General features: G+C 47.2%; 1 protein-coding gene across 7 annotated transcripts in view; it reads right to left on the reverse strand.

The window, feature by feature from the left end:
- HMBOX1 (homeobox containing 1) overlaps positions 1-18,149 on the reverse strand; it is a 120,100-nt gene that overhangs the window by 32,247 nt on the left and 69,704 nt on the right. For all 7 annotated transcript variants that reach the window (XM_059843126.1, XM_059843122.1, XM_059843121.1 and 4 more), the window contains 2 exons: positions 17,856-17,966; positions 8,133-8,286 (listed from right to left, as the gene is read on the reverse strand). In XM_059843126.1, the coding sequence (XP_059699109.1) occupies positions 8,133-8,286; positions 17,856-17,966 (265 nt within the window). The remainder of the gene's footprint in view (positions 1-8,132; positions 8,287-17,855; positions 17,967-18,149) is intronic.

Here is an 18,149-nt window from a genome sequence, read left to right on the forward strand (position 1 = left end):
CTGTGTATGACCTCAGCACAAGCCCTTGACTCACACAAGTTGTGCCCTAGAACAACTGGCATTAACAGATACAGTAAATAAAGTTCTGCAAGGAGAATGATTTATACTGGATACAATTAAAGCTGGTATTTTTGAAATTCACAGCAATTAACACTCCCACGACTGAACTTCATTTGTTATCTTGGCATTAAGCAAAGCACCACACGTGGAAAAGAATAAATTCCAACTCCTCAGGTACATGACCAGGTCTAAATCAGTAGTAGTTCTTCAGGAAAGACTATTCCAAGATGAGACACTCTCAATCAATACACAAAAGTGATCAGCAAAAAACAGATGTTAGGCTGGAGGTCAGAGAACAACAGGACTTGGATTCAGCTGCTTGTGTAAGCTGGAATATTTACCCTGGAAATATGGAAATCAGCTCTGCTTGGGTCCCCACTCACCTGCCCCAGGTCACAGAAATTGAATGTAAGAATAGAAAAGGTCCAGAGAAGAGTGACAATTAATATTATTAGAGGCAAGGGAAGCCTTGGTGTCTGAGAAGAGATAAGAGAGTGACTGTTAAGTTCAGAGAGGAGATAAACAAGCAGCACATTGATAGCAGCACATCCAGAGAATGATCCCGGATAAATGCAATGTTCTGCCTTATTCTTTCTCATGATACTCATGCCAAAGGGACCTTTGACTTTTGAAACACATTTTAGCATATAAAATGAAACTAGGTATAATTAGTTCTCCGGAAGTACCCTGAAGACCTTAGCAGGATTTAGAAGGAATTACATATTTATGTGAATAATAAGAACGCTCAGAGCTGCAATAGCAGGATTAAAAATACAGGATAGGAGATAAGAGCTTTTGTCCACAGCTACATGGCTGCTGGCCAGGTGTGAGCCAGGCACAGGATGGAGAGCAGAGGTAGAAAGAATGATGAACACCACAACCATCATCACCTGGGATGAGATCTTGCTTGTCACCTTCATGAGCAGGGGCACAGAACACTGAGGATCTCAACTGGTGCTGGAGAAATGCAGCAGAGTATCTGGACTAGAGGAGAATTCTCATCTCTAAAACGTGGGTTTGCTGCACCAGCCAGAGCTGTTACAGATCAGGGTGACTAAGTTGCTTTTTCTAAATGTTGATTTCAGTTATTCTGACCTTGGCAGACACAAGAATTTTATCTGAGGTCTGCTGCAAGGAGCTGCCCATCCCACAGATCATCTTTTATTATTTTTAAAAAAAGAGAGAGAGAGAGAGAGAGAGAGAGAGAGAGAGAGAGAGAACACAAGGATACAAAAAGCACCTGAGCTCTCTAGAAAGCAAAATAACTCATTAGGTGCTGGATCCTTGAAGAAATCAGTCTGGTGAGGCTTTGGACAGACATCCTTGCATTCTATTTTACTGCCTGCAATCTGCCAAACAACTGGGATTTGCTTACAGCTGATTAGAATAGGAAGCTTGTATATTATGCATGGCTGAGAGGGAACAGAGCTTGATCTAATGCAAAATAAGGCAGACCCTGTGTGCCAAGCAGAAAATGGCTGCTCTTGCATTTTACCAAGACACAGAGCAATGACCCTGAGCCAAGCCACTTGAACCTTGACACAGCCACACGAGCTTGCCTGTGTCTGAGTGGTAAAGTGAACTTTTTGGGTGCCTTTGCAAAGTGCCTTCGCTCAGATCTCGAAGCATTTCAGGAGCACAAACGGCAAAGATCCTAAAAAAAACCTCATTCCCTGCATCTCAAAGGATTTAATGAAGTTGAATCTCCCCCTGGAAGTTGCTGACTAACAAACACCTTATGACAGGATTGAAAGAGCTGGGAAAAATATAAAGAAATCACCTGATGTTTCTCTCTGCATTAAGATCAAGTATCTCAGAGCCATCCTGACAGATTTCAGCTGATCTGCTCCTGAGAAATGTTCTGTAGCTCCTGTAGATAACCTGCTTAGTGCTGTGCCATTCCTGAAGTCAGGAAGTTTTCCCTAATGCCAATATTCCTCGGTAACCCAAGAATCAGAGGCTTTTGGCACTTTTCCCTTGGCTTGACTCATCTCCTAAGCTGGTAGTGGATATTTTACAGCTGAGAACAACGAGTCACCAAGAGGTTCAAGGACACCTGAGGGTCACAGGGACAGCAGAGATAATTCCCAGCACTCCTGACCTCCCAGCAAACCCAGGAAAGACGAGCAGCATTCCCGAGCCGAGCCGTGGCCATCGTTATATTGATGAGAAGCTGCTGTTCTGTTTCTAACAATGTAGCAGCCTAATGGAAGGGGCCAAAGGACATTACTTCCTGCTCTGCTGTCAGCTTGGAAAGGGAGAAACGCAATGAATCCCAAACTTAAATCTCCTCCAAAGCCTTGCACAGGAAACTTAGATCCCCTATGGGGCCGGTATTAAGGTTCTGCTGGAAGACATAACTAAGAGTAATGGGATGAAATTAACTAAGAAAATTTCCTAACTGAATTTCAGGAGCTAATAGAGCTCTCGTGGTCCCCAGGGAAGCCGTGGAAGCCCCGGCGCTCAGGAGAGCTGCAGTAAAAGCGCTTTCACAGTCGGAAGGATTTCTAATAAGGCACGTCAGGCCTCATCTCACTGGGGGCCAGGACCATGCCCAGGGCACTGCCTCGGGATCAGGGTGGGATGTGCCTCTTCCAGGAGGGGAAATAAGGCTGAATCTCCCAGCACAGCCATGGGAACGCAGCAGTGACTGGTCTCGGCATGGAGATGACCTTCCTCAGGTTTGGAAAGGAAACAAAACCACAAATGGTTAAATCAGACAGAGTTGGGCAGTGATGCCACAGTAATTATGGAATTACAGAATGGTTTGACTTGGAAAGGGACCTTAAATATCGTCTTGTTACAGTTCTGACACCTTCCACTATCCCAGGGTGCTCCAAGCCCCATCCAGTCTGGCCTTGGACACTTCCCAGCTTCTCTGGGCACCCTGTGCCAGGGCCTCCTCACTCTCACAGCCAACAATTCCTTCCCAATATCCCATCCATCCCTGCCCTCAGGCAGTGAGAAGCCATTCCCTGTGTCCTGTGCCTCCATCCCTTGTCCCAAGTCCCTCTCCAGCTCTCCTGGAGCCCCCTTAGGCACTGGAAGGAGCTCTGAGCTTTGCCTAGGTTCCTCTCCAGGCTGGAAAGCCCTAACTCTCTCAGGGGAAATGTGCTCCATCCCTCTAATCCTCATGGACCTGATGCTTTCCTGTACCTTGGAAAAATCAGAGGACCCCTCTTCCACCATGCCAGTACAACCATGCCTGTAAAGAAACCAGGAACTCTTCCAACTCAAACCAAACAAAATCAGAACAAAGCCAAGCAGACCAAACAACTCCAAACTGATGGAATCACCATCTTTTGGCTAAACTTGCCTTTCCTGGTGCTCCCACCTGGGCATTCCTGTCCTTTGCCCCAGCACAGCCCTGGCACAGCAAGCCAAAACAATTCAGGAAAATGCAGGGGAAATAAAAAGGATTTCTTTTTCCTGAAGCAGGCTGAATTGGCTGCTATATCCATCAGACAAGAAACACCTCTGGCACAGCCCAGGGTGGCAGGAGCAGGGAAACTGAGGAGGAGGAATTGAGAAGGGTGGCGAGGCAGGGTAACACCTAAGGATGAGCTGGTGACAAAATGTTAATTCAGCTCAGCTGCAGCATGAAACTGTACCCCTCTATCTTGGGAAATCTACACCCATTTCTCCTCTGAATAAAGCCAAGGGAAGCACCTGACTCTGCTCTGCCACCTAGGAAATGGGGATGATGGGGATCTATAGCATCTCAGTCTTCTTTAATCTAAATACACCTTTACAAAAGAAGCTTCAGAAGCACAGACAAGTGTTAAAATAAAAATCCAGAGCCATAAAATCAAACCAAATAACCCTCAACCAGAAAGCAAAGCCCCTGCTCCTCAGACAAACTGAAATCCGTTCAACTGATGAATTATTCATTTTTGTTTAGGGCTGAATTTACAGTTATTTTAACTTAATCTTTGGATAAAGCATATACTTAAAAAACAACACTCAACTCCCCCCTCCAGTCTTTAACAGCCCTCATGAAAAGTGCCTTAAAATGGGTATAAAATCACTGATTCTGCTGCCAATCTTAGTTATTTTTTTGCCTGAAAAAGAAGATAAACCTCAACTCCAACATACGATTAGAAGAGAAGCATAAATCACTGCGGGGGAAAAAAATAATAATTAAAAAAAAAATAGACTGACAAGACAACACAGCTTCATTTAAAAAAAGAGAAAGCCCTAAGGGAAATTTTCAATTTCATACTTCTAATGAGAGGGGTTGAAAAGAAGAAGCAAAGCAGAGAAAAGAAAAAAAAAACAACACAACACAACATTATCTGTGGGACAAGACGTAACAAAAAAAGAACACGAAAGTGAACCAGAAAGAGGCTTTCAAGTTTAACCTCAGGTTTGCACAGAAAGGACTCTGGCAGTCTTAGCTGTGCTCCCAAAGGAGGGCAAAGCCACACAACAGCCTCGACACACTCAAAACTCAGCATATTCCATGAGCAGGAGGCTCCAGAAGAGAACAGGTCAAGGTTGGCATCAGTAGCACTGCAGTTGTCTGAACCACACCTAGTCTGCAGTTAAATATAGAACTTTACTTTCTGGAACCACTGCTCCTCTTAACCTTCAGCACATAAATATTCAGGGAGATATCTACAGAAAAATAAAAAGTAAAGGGATGAAGAGACCCGAATCTATTGTCCAAAAAATCTCAGACAAGGGATTAATAAACCACCCTGGGAGGATTCCAAAAAAGCAGTAAAGGCTGGAGAATTGAATTACAGAAACCACAAGCAGCATCCTGGAAGTCCAGGATAAACCAATTAGTTCATTTAATACACATACCCTGTACTCAGACCCTCAGGTACATCAGACATTTCAGGATATGGCCCTAACTCTAATCTTCATTCTATCAGCTTGGCACCAATATAATAATTAATTGAACTGGAATTTTTTTGTTAAGTATTTTTTAAAAAAGAGAAACTGCCCCTTCAGCCCTCACCCTTCTCATTCAGTTCATGGATCAAATCCTGACTGGTGCTGTGTATTTTCAACTGGAGAGCCTGCTCCTAAGAAACAAATCCCTCAAAATTTTGCAATCACATTCAGATTCTTCCCTTGAAGTGCTCTCAGCTGGTTTGACACATGGACTCTTAGCAACTGCAATTTTTACCGACTGAATCCAAGACAAAAGCAAAAGCAGGGGGCACAATTAAGTGATAGAGCAGGTCAACACCCCCATACTCAGCCAAAAAAATATTTATACAGCATCACAGAAGCATTTCAGAGGGAAGGAGGAGTTTTGCAGAGATTCCACTCAGGTCTGGATTCCAGGCTCTTATCTTCAGGCATTAAACTAAGCCATCAGAGTTAGTTCTAATTGCAGGAGGCAGCCAGAGAGGAAGGTGCACTGAGCCCTCCTCTGAGTGCATTAGTGGGATGGAATTGTCTCCTGGATCTCTGTTTCTCCCTCCTGGACAGGTATCAGCCCAAATGAATGAGCACTTCCCTGAGAGCAGCAGCTCCAAACCAGGTGCCCAAATCCTGATGTGCACCAACATCAGAGCCAGCAGCTGCAGGACACACAAACTCAGTGCACTGAAAGTTGAATTTCATTAGGGAAAACAGTCCATTAAACTGAGATGCCTCCACTTAGAGTCAAAACTTAATCCTGCAGAGGAAAATGCAAATTACCAGACAAATGGCACCTGCCCACAGGCAATGCCAAACACCATTTTAGTGGCCAAATGCTCATTCCTGACCCTGGGGCACCAGAGAAACCTGATCTGCTTGGGCCAGAGAGGTCTGGTTACCTTCATCCTGCTGCTGTTATGAGTCATATCATGGCCAAGCCTGGAAAACTCCAGTGCCCTGTAAGTGAAATTAGTGATTTTTTTTTTTCCAAGGGCTCCCAAAAGAGCGTTTTTCTCCCACTCTTTCAAAACTTGTCACATAAAACAGCTCATCCTTACAGCTCAACGAGCCCTATTAAAGCACAACAGTTAAACAACCATATTCCCATTGCTTTATGGTGTAGCTTTATTGCCACACAACACTTTTACTGTGTTCTTGCCTCGAGTAAAACTCCTCAGCTTTGCTTCCAGTACCCCACACAAGGCTGTGAAAGCCAGCACCCATAGTCAAGGGCTTGGCAAATGAATATTAAATACCAGGATTAAGGCAATGTGGCAGCAGCAGAATAAGGAAAAAACCCTGGCAGCAAAGACCTTACAGAGCACAAGACAGAGAGAACAAAACCAAGAAGAATTTCATGAAAAATTGAATCGAGTGATTATGTATCTGAATTCACAACTGGATGATTTCCAGGGTCAAGATCAACCTGATTCTTTTACCCAAACCCAAATCTCACACCTTTCAAACAGATGCACTAAAACACCACAGCTTTAATTTCTAGAGTGTCCCAGCAGAGACTGGCTTGAGGAGAGAGGTGGGTGAGGAAAGGGTGGCTTGCTCAGCTCTCTATCAGCAGTTCCCCCAGCAAAAGAGTCTGAGGCATTATCAGGGTTCAAACAGCAAATAACAGCAGTTACTGCACTTTGGGCCAGACAGAAACCAGGAAGAAAACCAGCCATGCCCCAAACCAGCCATGCCCCAAACCAGCCGTGCCCCAAACCAGCCATGCCCCAAACCAGCCATGCCCCAAACCAGCCATGCCCCAAACCAGCCATGCCCCAAACCAGCCGTGCCCAAAGAGCTCTAATGCCACTCCCAAAAAGCATTTCACACACAGAGGGCTGATCAGGAGATGGTGCTGCCCTGAAAGCACACAGAGCTGAGGTGGTTCTGTCCTTCTGCACAATCAGGACAGTCACACAAGCATTTCAAAGTGCTGAAGATCCTGTCCTGCCCCTTGTTCTGCCTCTGAGGGAGGGGACACTAGAAAAACACACTATCAGATCACAGGGCATTGCATTAGCTGGGTTTAACAAAGCAGAGCAGATTTCAAACATTTACATTATTTCCTTTGGGGAAACATCCAGGCAAAGCCAAAAATATCAATGCCAGATAAAATATCAGTGCCAGGGCAGAACAGGCAAACAAACATTTAAGTTACTGGTTCCAGTCCTGCAAAGACACAGAAGTGTGTCCAGCCTGTGCTCCTGAGGGACCTCAGGATTTCAACCTCAGCTCAGGAAAATGATGCTATCCTGCTCCTAATCAGTCCCCTAGAGCCCCAAGCAAGCAAGAGGAAAGGAAAGCATTAAAGAAATGGTAAAAACACATCCTACAAATCTGCTGGCTGAGATCTCACTGGGGTTGCAGACCCGGGAGGAGTGTAACACACACAGTCATCCAGTTCTTCCATGGAAAGGAGGCTCCTCACGCTCTCAAGAGGGGAAAAAACTCCTCCCACTCTTTTAGCCCTGGACAGATAAGTATTCATCCCTGAACTACATCCAAATTCCCCAGCCCTTCTCTACTGTACAGCATTATCCACAAAAGAGACATTCCTGTAAGGAGAGGGAAAGGCAAAGCACACCCGGGCTCAGAGAGGAGAGCTGGGAGCTCTAATGATCACCTGCCACTCTGCATATGGATTTGAAAGATCCACTTTGCTCCGTGTTGCTCCCAGCTCCTGTAAGAGGGTTTTAAGAGCCTTTTTGGACCAGGAATCTACTGCTTGTGAGGCAAAGTTCTGCATCCCAAACAATTACAGCGCTGCCGAAATGCCGGCATCCACTTTAGAGCACCACGAGGCATCAGGGGGACAAGTCAGGAAAGTGGAAAGGAGAAATGCAGAATGGAAAGAGCTTGCAAGACCCTCCCAAGAGAGCCTGGATCAGGATAAGTGGAAAAGTTTCTACAAAAGCAAAGGGATGAACACCAGCATGCTCAGACTGAGCTAAGGACATGATGCACAAAAATAAGGAGATCCTGTCCAGAGCAGTGTTACAATTTTTTAAACAACACAAGAGGCAAAACAGCTCCTCCCACTCCACCATCATAAATCCAATTCTTACAGGCCTGCACGAGGCTACAACACATCCATGAAAACAACTGCTGGCGTTCACCAGAGCAGGGAAAATCCTTTAGAACTTGGCTTTAGAACTCCCATCTCCAAACCCCCTGAGAGAGCCAGCACATACCTCTCCATAACAGCCAGGCACTCCTTTCTCCACGTGAACCGACTGCCTCGCCGTAGTCTGAAGGTCCCAGAGGTAGCTGTGACTGGGGGAGGCGTCTGTCTCCATTCTGGCTCTTCTATTGGGATGGGAGCAGGTCTCATGCTTAGTGTAGCCCCTAAGGACAATAAACACTGTGTTTCCCAGAGGGTTAAAAGTCAGGCCCATCCTCTCACTCCTGCTCATGAAAATAATAAAAAAAAAAAGATAAGACAGGTGATGAAACCATTCAAATGGAAAAAAATTATAAAGTATTATTAAAGACACCCTAAAGATACACAAAACCAGGGAGAATTCCTATTTCCCAACCTCCAAGGCAGAAGGAAATCCAAGGAGCTGATGGGCACTTAGGAAAACCTGTCTTGTCTTCAAAAAGAGGAAAAGGATCACACAGAAAGGGTGAGCTGTGCCCCAGCTGGGATTCCTTTAGGTTGTGCTGCCACCTGAGCTGACACAAAGTAGGAAACAGCAGTTTCTATTTAATTATACAGCAGCTTCAGGAAGCAAAATGGAATTTTATACCAAAGGCATTTCAGTCTGTCTGAAGAGCTGAGGAGATACCTGAAGCAGCTCCACCAATAGAAACACACCCTGTGGCCTGGGCAAACATGGGCTCACGAGTGCCAGGCTGTCTGAAAAGGTCACTGAAAGCAAATTAACATCACAACCTTCCTCTCCTACTCCCCTTCTCTGGATGTATTTCTCCTTTCCCTGAGTCTGGGCTGGAAAGCATCAGGCACGAGACAGGATTTGGCAAGATGCCTTCAGGAAAGGCCCCTTTGAAACTTACCCCTGATCCTTTCCACAACAGCCTCTCAGCTAATAAATCAAGATAAATCAAGACACTCTGGGAGATCGATCTGTCCTGCATCCCTTGGTGAAGATGGGAACCTGGGACAGGACACGAGGACAGAAACCAGGGTATGTTCTGAAGGACAGCTTTGTGCTCAGTGACTTCCCCTGCAGGGGATACAGAGCTGTTCTAATGTGCAAAAAGAAAAAAAAAAATAGAAAAAAAAAAAGTTGTATGAAAAGATAAATCACCACCTATATCCCATAAGCATCCTGAGCTCCAGTGGAATTCCTGCACTGATCCAGCCTGGCCAGACCCAGGAGGAGCAGCAGCCCTGCCCACAGGGCTGGGCACACACAAGAGCAGGGCTGTGAAATCCCTTTGGGTGCTCAGGCTCACTCAGAATGGCTGGGATTTAATCATCAAACCACACAGTGTTAGTGCAACCACACTGCTCCTCTAATACACAGAGGAGTGAAAGGGTCAAGGGAACCCAAGAGTTTAACCAACAAACAAATTCCTACAGCTAAAAAGCAAGAAATGAGCTGTTTAGGCACTTGGCAGTGTTCTTTCTAGAAATGCACACAGAGTCTTTCCCTTCCTGCCAGGGGCTTGCATCTGTGTTAGGTACTGGAGCCCAAAATAATTTACAAATGCTCCCCAGGAGGAGTGAGTAGGAAGTGAAGCCCACAATCTCTGCCTTGCACACACAAGGCTCGGTGCCTCTCCCTAATTCCCAGCTAACGAGCCTACACAGATTACTTGGTTCCATTGAAACATGAAATATTTCCTATAGTGCCAATTTACTGGGAGGCCAGTTCAAGGAGAGCTCCTTATCTAGTCTTTCTGCTACTTGCACAGTTTAGGGGGCTGGGTGGCTATCAAGTTGCCAGGCTTTAAATACACTTCAAAAACTTTAAAAAAATTAAAAATTTCAATTTTACAAAGAGACAGGGGACAACAGGAAAAGAAATCAGCTTTCCCTGCATTGTTAGCAATATACTTTCCCTACCTGAAGATTTCATTTCACAGGGAAAGTACAGGAGTATCAGTGATCCCTCCCATCAAGCCAAGAGATGCAGAATCCTTCTATTACATTTGCCTGAGATTTTTCAGACAAAGGTAGAAAAAAAATCTGCATTGAAAGCATAAATTTTCTCGTGCTGCTACAGATATGTTCACATACTGAATATAATATACTTTTTTTGTTTTAGTAGCCTTCCTAGATCAATTTAGCCATTTCTCTTTTCTATGGGGTAACATCAATATCAGCAGCAGATAAGAGAGGAATATGTTGAGAATTACAACAAGTACCCCCACACAGCAAGAGAGGAGGACCTGAATGCATAAAGAGGCCCAAAATGGGCTTGGATGAATGTGTGGAAAAAAGGGAACATGGGATGGTCTGAGCCCTTTGCAGAGCCTAAATGGGGTTCCACGAGAGCAGGAGAGGAACTTGGGACAAGGGATGGAGGGACAGGACACAGGGAATGGCTTCCCACTGCCAGAGGGCAGGGATGGTTGGGATATGGGAAGGAATTCCTGGCTGTGAAGGTGGTGAGGCCCTGGCACAGGGTGCCCAGAGAAGCTGTGGCTGCTCCTGGATCCCTGGAAGTGTCCAAGGCCAGGCTGGGTGGGGCTTGGAGCAACCTGGGATAATGGAAGGTATCCCTGCCCATGGCAGGGGGGTGGAATGAGATTCCTTCAAACCCAAATTCATAATTTATGACATGTACATTTGATAAGGAACCTATGGAGCTCTTCCTCATCCCCCTCTCTTCAATGAGCTCCCATTTATTCTGCTGTTCCAACATTCCATCTCAACATTCTCACCACCCAGCTCCACTTCTTTATAACTTAGCAAGTTACACCCTATTCACCAGTTCAGATTCTTTTTTTAAACCCCTCAAACAGCTTTTAAGGAGAAGTGAAACTTCTCTCCTGAGTAGACAGAGTGGAGAAGATGCAGTACAAGGTTTTCAGTGTATGCATCAAACAGCAAGACACCTCTGAGGGGTGCAGAGGTGAAGCGCCTGGGAAGAACTCCTTTCACACACAGAAATGAAAGGAGAAGCTCTCACTCCCTGCCAGTGCTCAGCACCTTTTCCTACAGCACTGCCTTTTCTCTGTGAATTTTCTGTGTGACTGAGGATGCTGCTGGCAGGTTTGGGGGAGAGAAGGCAGGGGAGGTGCTCTCCAACTGGAACGCTGCTCTCTCCACGCTCCAAATTCCTCCTGGCCAAGGCCTGCACATCCCAAACCCCATTCTGAAGGAAGGGAGCTGCTCTAAGAGCATCCCATGCACTCCCTGCTCCCCATCCCATGCACTCCCTGCTCCCCATCCCATGCACTCCCTGTTCCCCATCCCATGCACTCCCTGCTCCCCATCCCATGCACTCACTGCTCCCCATCCCAGGCACTCCCTGCTCCCCATCCCAGGCACTCCCTGTTCCCCACCCCATGCACTCCCTGTTCCCCATCCCATGCACTCCCTGCTCCCCATCCCAGGCACTCCCTGCTCCCCATCCCATGCACTCCCTGCTCCCCATCCCAGGCACTCCCTGCTCCCCACCCCAGGCACTCCCTGCTCCCCATCCCATCCACTCCCTGCTCCCCATCCCATGCACTCCCTGCTCCCCATCCCATGCACTCACTGCTCCCCATCCCAGGCACTCCCTGCTCCCCATCCCAGGCACTCCCTGTTCCCCATCCCAGGCACTCCCTGTTCCCCATCCCATGCACTCCCTGTTCCCCATCCCATGCACTCCTTGTTCCCCATCCCATGCACTCCTTGTCCCCCATCCCATGCACTCACTGCTCCCCTTCCCATGCACTCCCTGCTCCCCATCCCATGCACTCACTGCCCCCCATCCCATCCACTCCCTGCTCCCCATCCCAGGCACTCCCTGCTCCCCATCCCATGCACTCCCTGCTCCCCATCCCAGGCATTCCCTGCTCCCCATCCCAGGCACTCCCTGCTCCCCATCCCATGCACTCACTGCTCCCCATCCCATGCACTCCCTGCTCCCCATCCCATGCACTCCCTGCTCCCCATCCCATGCACTCACTGCCCCCCATCCCATCCACTCCCTGCTCCCCATCCCATGCACTCACTGCTCCCCATCCCAGGCACTCCCTGCTCCCCATCCCAGGCACTCCCTGCTCCCCATCCCATGCACTCCCTGCTCCCCACCCCATGCACTCCCTGCTCCCCATCCCATGCACTCACTGCCCCCCATCCCAGGCACTCCCTGCTCCCCATCCCAGGCACTCCCTGCTCCCCATCCCATGCACTCCCTGCTCCCCATCCCAGGCACTCCCTGCTCCCCATCCCAGGCACTCCTTGTTCCCCATCCCATGCACTCACTGCCCCCCATCCCATCCACTCCCTGCTCCCCATCCCATGCACTCCCTGCTCCCCATCCCATGCACTCCCTGCTCCCCATCCCATCCACTCACTGCTCCCCATCCCATGCACTCCCTGCTCCCCATCCCATGCACTCCCTGCTCCCCATCCCATGCACTCACTGCTCCCCATCCCAGGCACTCCCTGCTCCCCATCCCAGGCACTCCCTGCTCCCCATCCCATGCACTCACTGCTCCCCATCCCATCCACTCCCTGCTCCCCATCCCATGCACTCCCTGCTCCCCACCCCATGCACTCCCTGCTCCCCATCCCATGCACTCACTGCCCCCCATCCCAGGCACTCCCTGCTCCCCATCCCAGGCACTCCCTGCTCCCCATCCCATGCACTCCCTGCTCCCCATCCCAGGCACTCCTTGTTCCCCATCCCATGCACTCACTGCCCCCCATCCCATCCACTCCCTGCTCCCCATCCCATGCACTCACTGCTCCCCATCCCAGGCACTCCCTGCTCCCCATCCCAGGCACTCCCTGCTCCCCACCCCATGCACTCCCTCCTCCCCATCCCATGCACTCCCTGCCCCCCATCCCAGGCACTCCCTGCTCCCCATCCCAGGCACTCCCTGCTCCCCATCCCATGCACTCCCTGCTCCCCATCCCAGGCACTCCTTGTTCCCCATCCCATGCACTCACTGCCCCCCATCCCATCCACTCCCTGCTCCCCATCCCATGCACTCCCTGCTCCCCATCCCATGCACTCCCTGCTCCCCATCCCATCCACTCACTGCTCCCCATCCCATGCACTCCCTGCTCCCCATCCCATGCACTCCCTGCTCCCCATCCCATCCACTCACTGCTCCCCATCCCAGGCACTCCCTGCTCCCCATCCCAGGCACTCCCTGCTCCCCATCCCATGCACTCCCTGCCCCCCATCCCATGCACTCCCTGCTCCCCATCCCATGCACTCACTGCTCCCCATCCCATGCACTCCCTGCTCCCCATCCCATGCACTCCCTGCTCCCCATCCCATGCACTCACTGCTCCCTATCCCATCCACTCCCTGCTCCCCATCCCATGCACTCCCTGCTCCCCATCCCATGCACTCCCTGCTCCCCATCCCATGCACTCCCTGCTCCCCATCCCATGCACTCCCTGTTCCCCACCCCATGCACTCCCTGTTCCCCACCCCAGGCACTCCCTGCTCCCCATCCCATGCACTCCCTGCTCCCCATCCCATCCACTCACTGCTCCCCATCCCCATGCACTCCCTGCTCCCCATCCCAGGCACTCCCTGCTCCCCACCCCAGGCACTCCCTGCTCCCCATCCCAGGCACTCCCTGCTCCCCATCCCTGGGCTCAGGCAGGTCCTGCCACAGAACGGTCACAGAAAGCCTCAGGCGTCTCCCAGCTCCAAGAAACCATTTCCTGGCCACGTTTTCATTTGCAGCAAGTACCTGCTGTACATTATCCTGATAAGAACAGATGCCTCACTGTATTTTTAGCCAGGCTGACCCCAGATCACACAATAAACACCTCTTGGTCAGAGTAAGCCACGCTGGATGGAAATCAGCAGCAGCACAAGGTTCCCTTACAGAGCCCACGGAAGGGAGGAGAAGGAGCAGAGCAGGGACTGTGGAACAGCACATCACCAACCATCCCATCCCAGTGGGACAGCCCCTGATTTTGGGTTGGCTCTTCTTTCACAGCTAAACAAGAACCACTATGAAAATAACAGAAGAGATGCTTCATCCTGATAATAACTCCCTTTTATTTTCCCTTTTGTTCAAGGAAGAAGTGCCTATGCTTCTCTCCAAGGTGACCACAGCTGCCTTCCTATTAGAGAAGAGTGGCAGAAATAAATGCCCAGCCTAAATGGAAGCAGTCTGTATCCATCTGTAACTTTAACACATCATTTCGAGGTGCCAGCTTCAGTTTGCACTACACAGAGGCAAGACACAAGCTGAAGTTACTCCACCACAAATTTCACACATTGCCCAACACCCAGTGCCAGGGAAATTAATCAGGCTAACTACTAATCTAAAAAAAAAAAATATTTAAAATCTATGGACTGTGAAATAAATAGTGAGAACATTGTAGGACACTACCAGTTTCTGAAATACACAAAATTTATCTATTGCCAAAATGTTCTCAGCCCTCCACAAAACACAGGACAAACAAGTGGTGCCTGTGTGAAAAAAAACCTCCATCTCAATGAAAAGCATCCCTATTAATTGGAATAAAGACCTTTTAAACATCAGCATTTAGCATTTACTTCTTCCCTCCAACAAAAAAAAAAACAACTGCCTTTCACCCTAACTGGCAACTCCTTCCAGAAAAATTTACAATCAGTAGCACGCTGGAATTCACAGCATTGCCATTAACTCTGACATCACTCCTACCAAGAAAACATTGATTAAGACATTTTTTGGAGCAAGATTATTGCATACAGTGGGACAAGTGGGTGTTTTTCTCCTGTTCCATGAGACTCCACGTCTCCTTTGCAACATTCCAGTCTGGTGCTGTCTGAACACCCACCACCAAGGACAGGAAAAATGCAGAAACTGCCCATGCAAACCAGCAGTCAAACCAAGGCAAATAACAAACAGCACATTCAAGAGCTCAAAGCCAGCTGGAAAAGAATGCAAGGGATGGAATTGCTGAGTCTTGTCCATATAGGACCAGCATCTGAACAGCAGCAATGCCCTAAAACTGCCCTAAGGCTCCCCAGCACCAAGTCCTTTGGTTGGCAGATGCAGCACTGCCTGTGGATGATTTAAAGCATCACATAGCACATTTAAAAAAAAAAAAAAGAGAGAAATAAATCTCTTTTGATATATTTGTAAGTCATAATTTGTTTATACAAGCACAGTAAAAGACAGGTCCTGCTGTCAGGAGCTGAAGGCAAGGCAGGGGTGTCACCCACAGGGAAAAGTCTCACCTGTACCCAGGAGATGGGAAAGGTGAATTCTACAAGTTGCACAGAAAAAGTGGCAGAGCCAAGGGAAAGCCTGCCAAGAGATCTCCAGTCCTTTCCACACAAACAATTTCCTCTTCCCAGTTTAGGAACTGATTACATCTGCTGTCCTAGTCCTTCAAAACTGTTTCAATTTTATGTTTTCCTTCCACTGTTACACAAATTCAGTCCAAAAAATGGATTTATTCTGAAGATCCAGTTCTTCAAGATAAGGAATTATAGAAATTGGGGAACCAATAGCTCCCAAAAGCCTCACTTGGCCCTCAGATAACTCAAACTTGCAGGTCCCTCTGCACACAGAGCTGACTTTCTCTCAAAGGACTGAGATTTCCCTTCCAGCAGCTGGAATAGAAAAGATGGGGTGTATGAGAACAGAAAGACAGATACCACCTCTTAGTAAGTGAGCAACTAGACAAAAACATGTGGCAGTCATTTAATCTCCCAAGTTTCTTCCAAAGAGAACAATCTTCCACACCCTGCAGAGTGTGGTGATGGCATCACTTTTTGGGAAATTATTTCCTCATTTTCTGGCTCTAAGGGGAACACCAAACCCAATACTCTGTCTACTAATCACAGGATACTCTGAGTAGTACCCAAAACTTCAGCTCCAGATTGGTTTTGTAACAGTGATTGACATCCAGGATTCTCTGGACAAGGCTGGAACCTCCCTTTACACACTTGTTCATATCCCTGCTAATTATTCTTGGCTACCTGGGCTGACCTGCAATATAAGAGATGGCAATAACTCAAAGCAGTGTTTCACTATCCTACAATGAATAAATAAATACAACCCCATTTTCCTCAGGTAGATTTTCCCAACAGCAAGAGGAAAACTGAAGGTTCCTCTCTCTACCTCAGCCTCTAAAAAGAAACCAAGTGCTGTCTGGTTCTAAAAGGAATTTAAGTGCATCCAAATAGTCCCCTGGCTTAGGCAGAGGAAACAATTTGCCTTTTACACTCCTTGAAAATGCTGTTTAAGACCTCTTATTGGGAAAAAGGTTATGCTCAAACAACCACTCTTCAAGGAGTTTTTCCATGTCTAAAGCAAAGCAGAGTTAAGGTTGATTCATTTCAATTTCAGCCATAACCTTCAGTGTGGAAAGTCTTCCTTCCTTAGACACCTCTCAAGAGCAAAAGGACAAAGAAGATGTGAGCTCATGGAAAAAAAGAAGGAAAAGAGGAAGAAGAAAAGATTTTAGAGCTAAACTGAACAATGGTTCTGTTATTAGCACAAAATCCTATTTCTTAAACAGCTTCATTTGATCCTGCAAATAAAGGATGCAAGGCTGGGGAAAATCCACACAAAAGGTTTCATCTGGAGAGGGTTTTAGTGGTTTTCACACCTTCCAAAAACTCTCAAGTTTTCCCCACTACTTTGGAGGCACCTTTCATCAAAGGGAATGTGAGGAGTTACTTTGTAGGGTAAAACCTGAGCTTTTCTAAGCAGCTGGTACTGGATGGTTGTACCCAGGAATTCTGCTGATCCTCAGTATCACTATTCCAGCCAGTGCAAAAAATCAAGGCTTCTTGGCACTTTTACTCTTTAAAACAACTTTAAGAAAAAGAAGCATCAACATGCTTAACAGAAAAAACAGGCTTAGCTGTCCCTCTGAACCCACCCAACTTAAATCTGAATTATTCTCAGGCCAACTGTCAGCTGGAGCCCCTTGATTTTCAGTTTACACACAAAGCAGAAGTTTTGAGGCTCTGATTCCCCTGGAATTTTTCGTAATAGAATTCTGGATATTGAAGCCAAGTTCACATTAGAGAGCCTGAGTTTTAAATCCCTTAAAACAATTACACAGTTAATTTAATCAAGCCAATGTTTAAAGGAAATTAAACATAAATATTTTGATCTTTACAATAAAACTGTTAAAAGGGAAAAATAAGAACTGTGGTCAAACAAAATCGATGGAGAAGAACAATACAAGGAAATTAATTCAACTGTGATTTTGAAGATTGCTGGTTAGTTAAAGATAATGAGGAGCTTTACTTCTCTTTTTGTATTCAAGATCTATTTTGAGATTTGGAGAAGCAGGTGGGATTTGAAAGACACATCTCCAGCTTATCACTGTAACTATCAACATCCCATCCATGAGCTTGAGATCCAACCCAAAACCCTCTGAAGATCCTCTCTGGCAAAATGTGTGGGGTTTTTTGCTGAAACTTTATATTATGCAGCCATTGTGAATGGTTTCTATTTGTTCACTCTGAAGAGCCTCAGCTTATATTTCACATTAACTGACTACAACTTCACTGGCTGCTTGTGATTGCCAGATTTAGTGAGTGGTGGGAGGGCAGGGCAGGTATCTGTGGCTGAGGAGCTGGACAGACAGGTCTGGACAGACAGTTTTGGACAGACAGCTCTGGAGGAGGCAGCTCTGCATCATTTGCTGCAAAGCAAAAAGCAGATTTCTTCCCACCCTCCTGAAAATTAACCTGGTCAAAGGGAGAACCTCTGGAGTACCAGAGTGAAGTGAATTATCACAGCTAATAAACAAAAGGCTTCCATTCTGTAAATAAACAGCAGGAGATGTTTAGGCTGCATTTGTTTACCAGGATTTGTCTTCTCAAGCTGGTACCATCTGTAAAATGCCCTTTTCTTCTGTTCACTCAGGTCTGACCCCTGCTGCAACAGCCAATGGGAGATCCGGCTCTGACTGATACCTGTGAAAAACCAGAACAGAACAAAAAAAAAGAGAAAGAGAAAAGTTCAACAAAAAAAAAGAGAGAAAGAGAAAAGTTCTTCTTTACCAAGCATTTTTAAGTGGTTTATCTACTGATAAAAGGAGGTGTCATACAAAGCCCAGATGCTTCAATCCCAGAAAAAGCAGAGTTGAAGCTTCCCTG

The sequence above is a fragment of the Haemorhous mexicanus genome, chromosome 3 (assembly GCF_027477595.1).
Source record: "Haemorhous mexicanus isolate bHaeMex1 chromosome 3, bHaeMex1.pri, whole genome shotgun sequence".
Taxonomy (NCBI): domain Eukaryota; kingdom Metazoa; phylum Chordata; class Aves; order Passeriformes; family Fringillidae; genus Haemorhous; species Haemorhous mexicanus.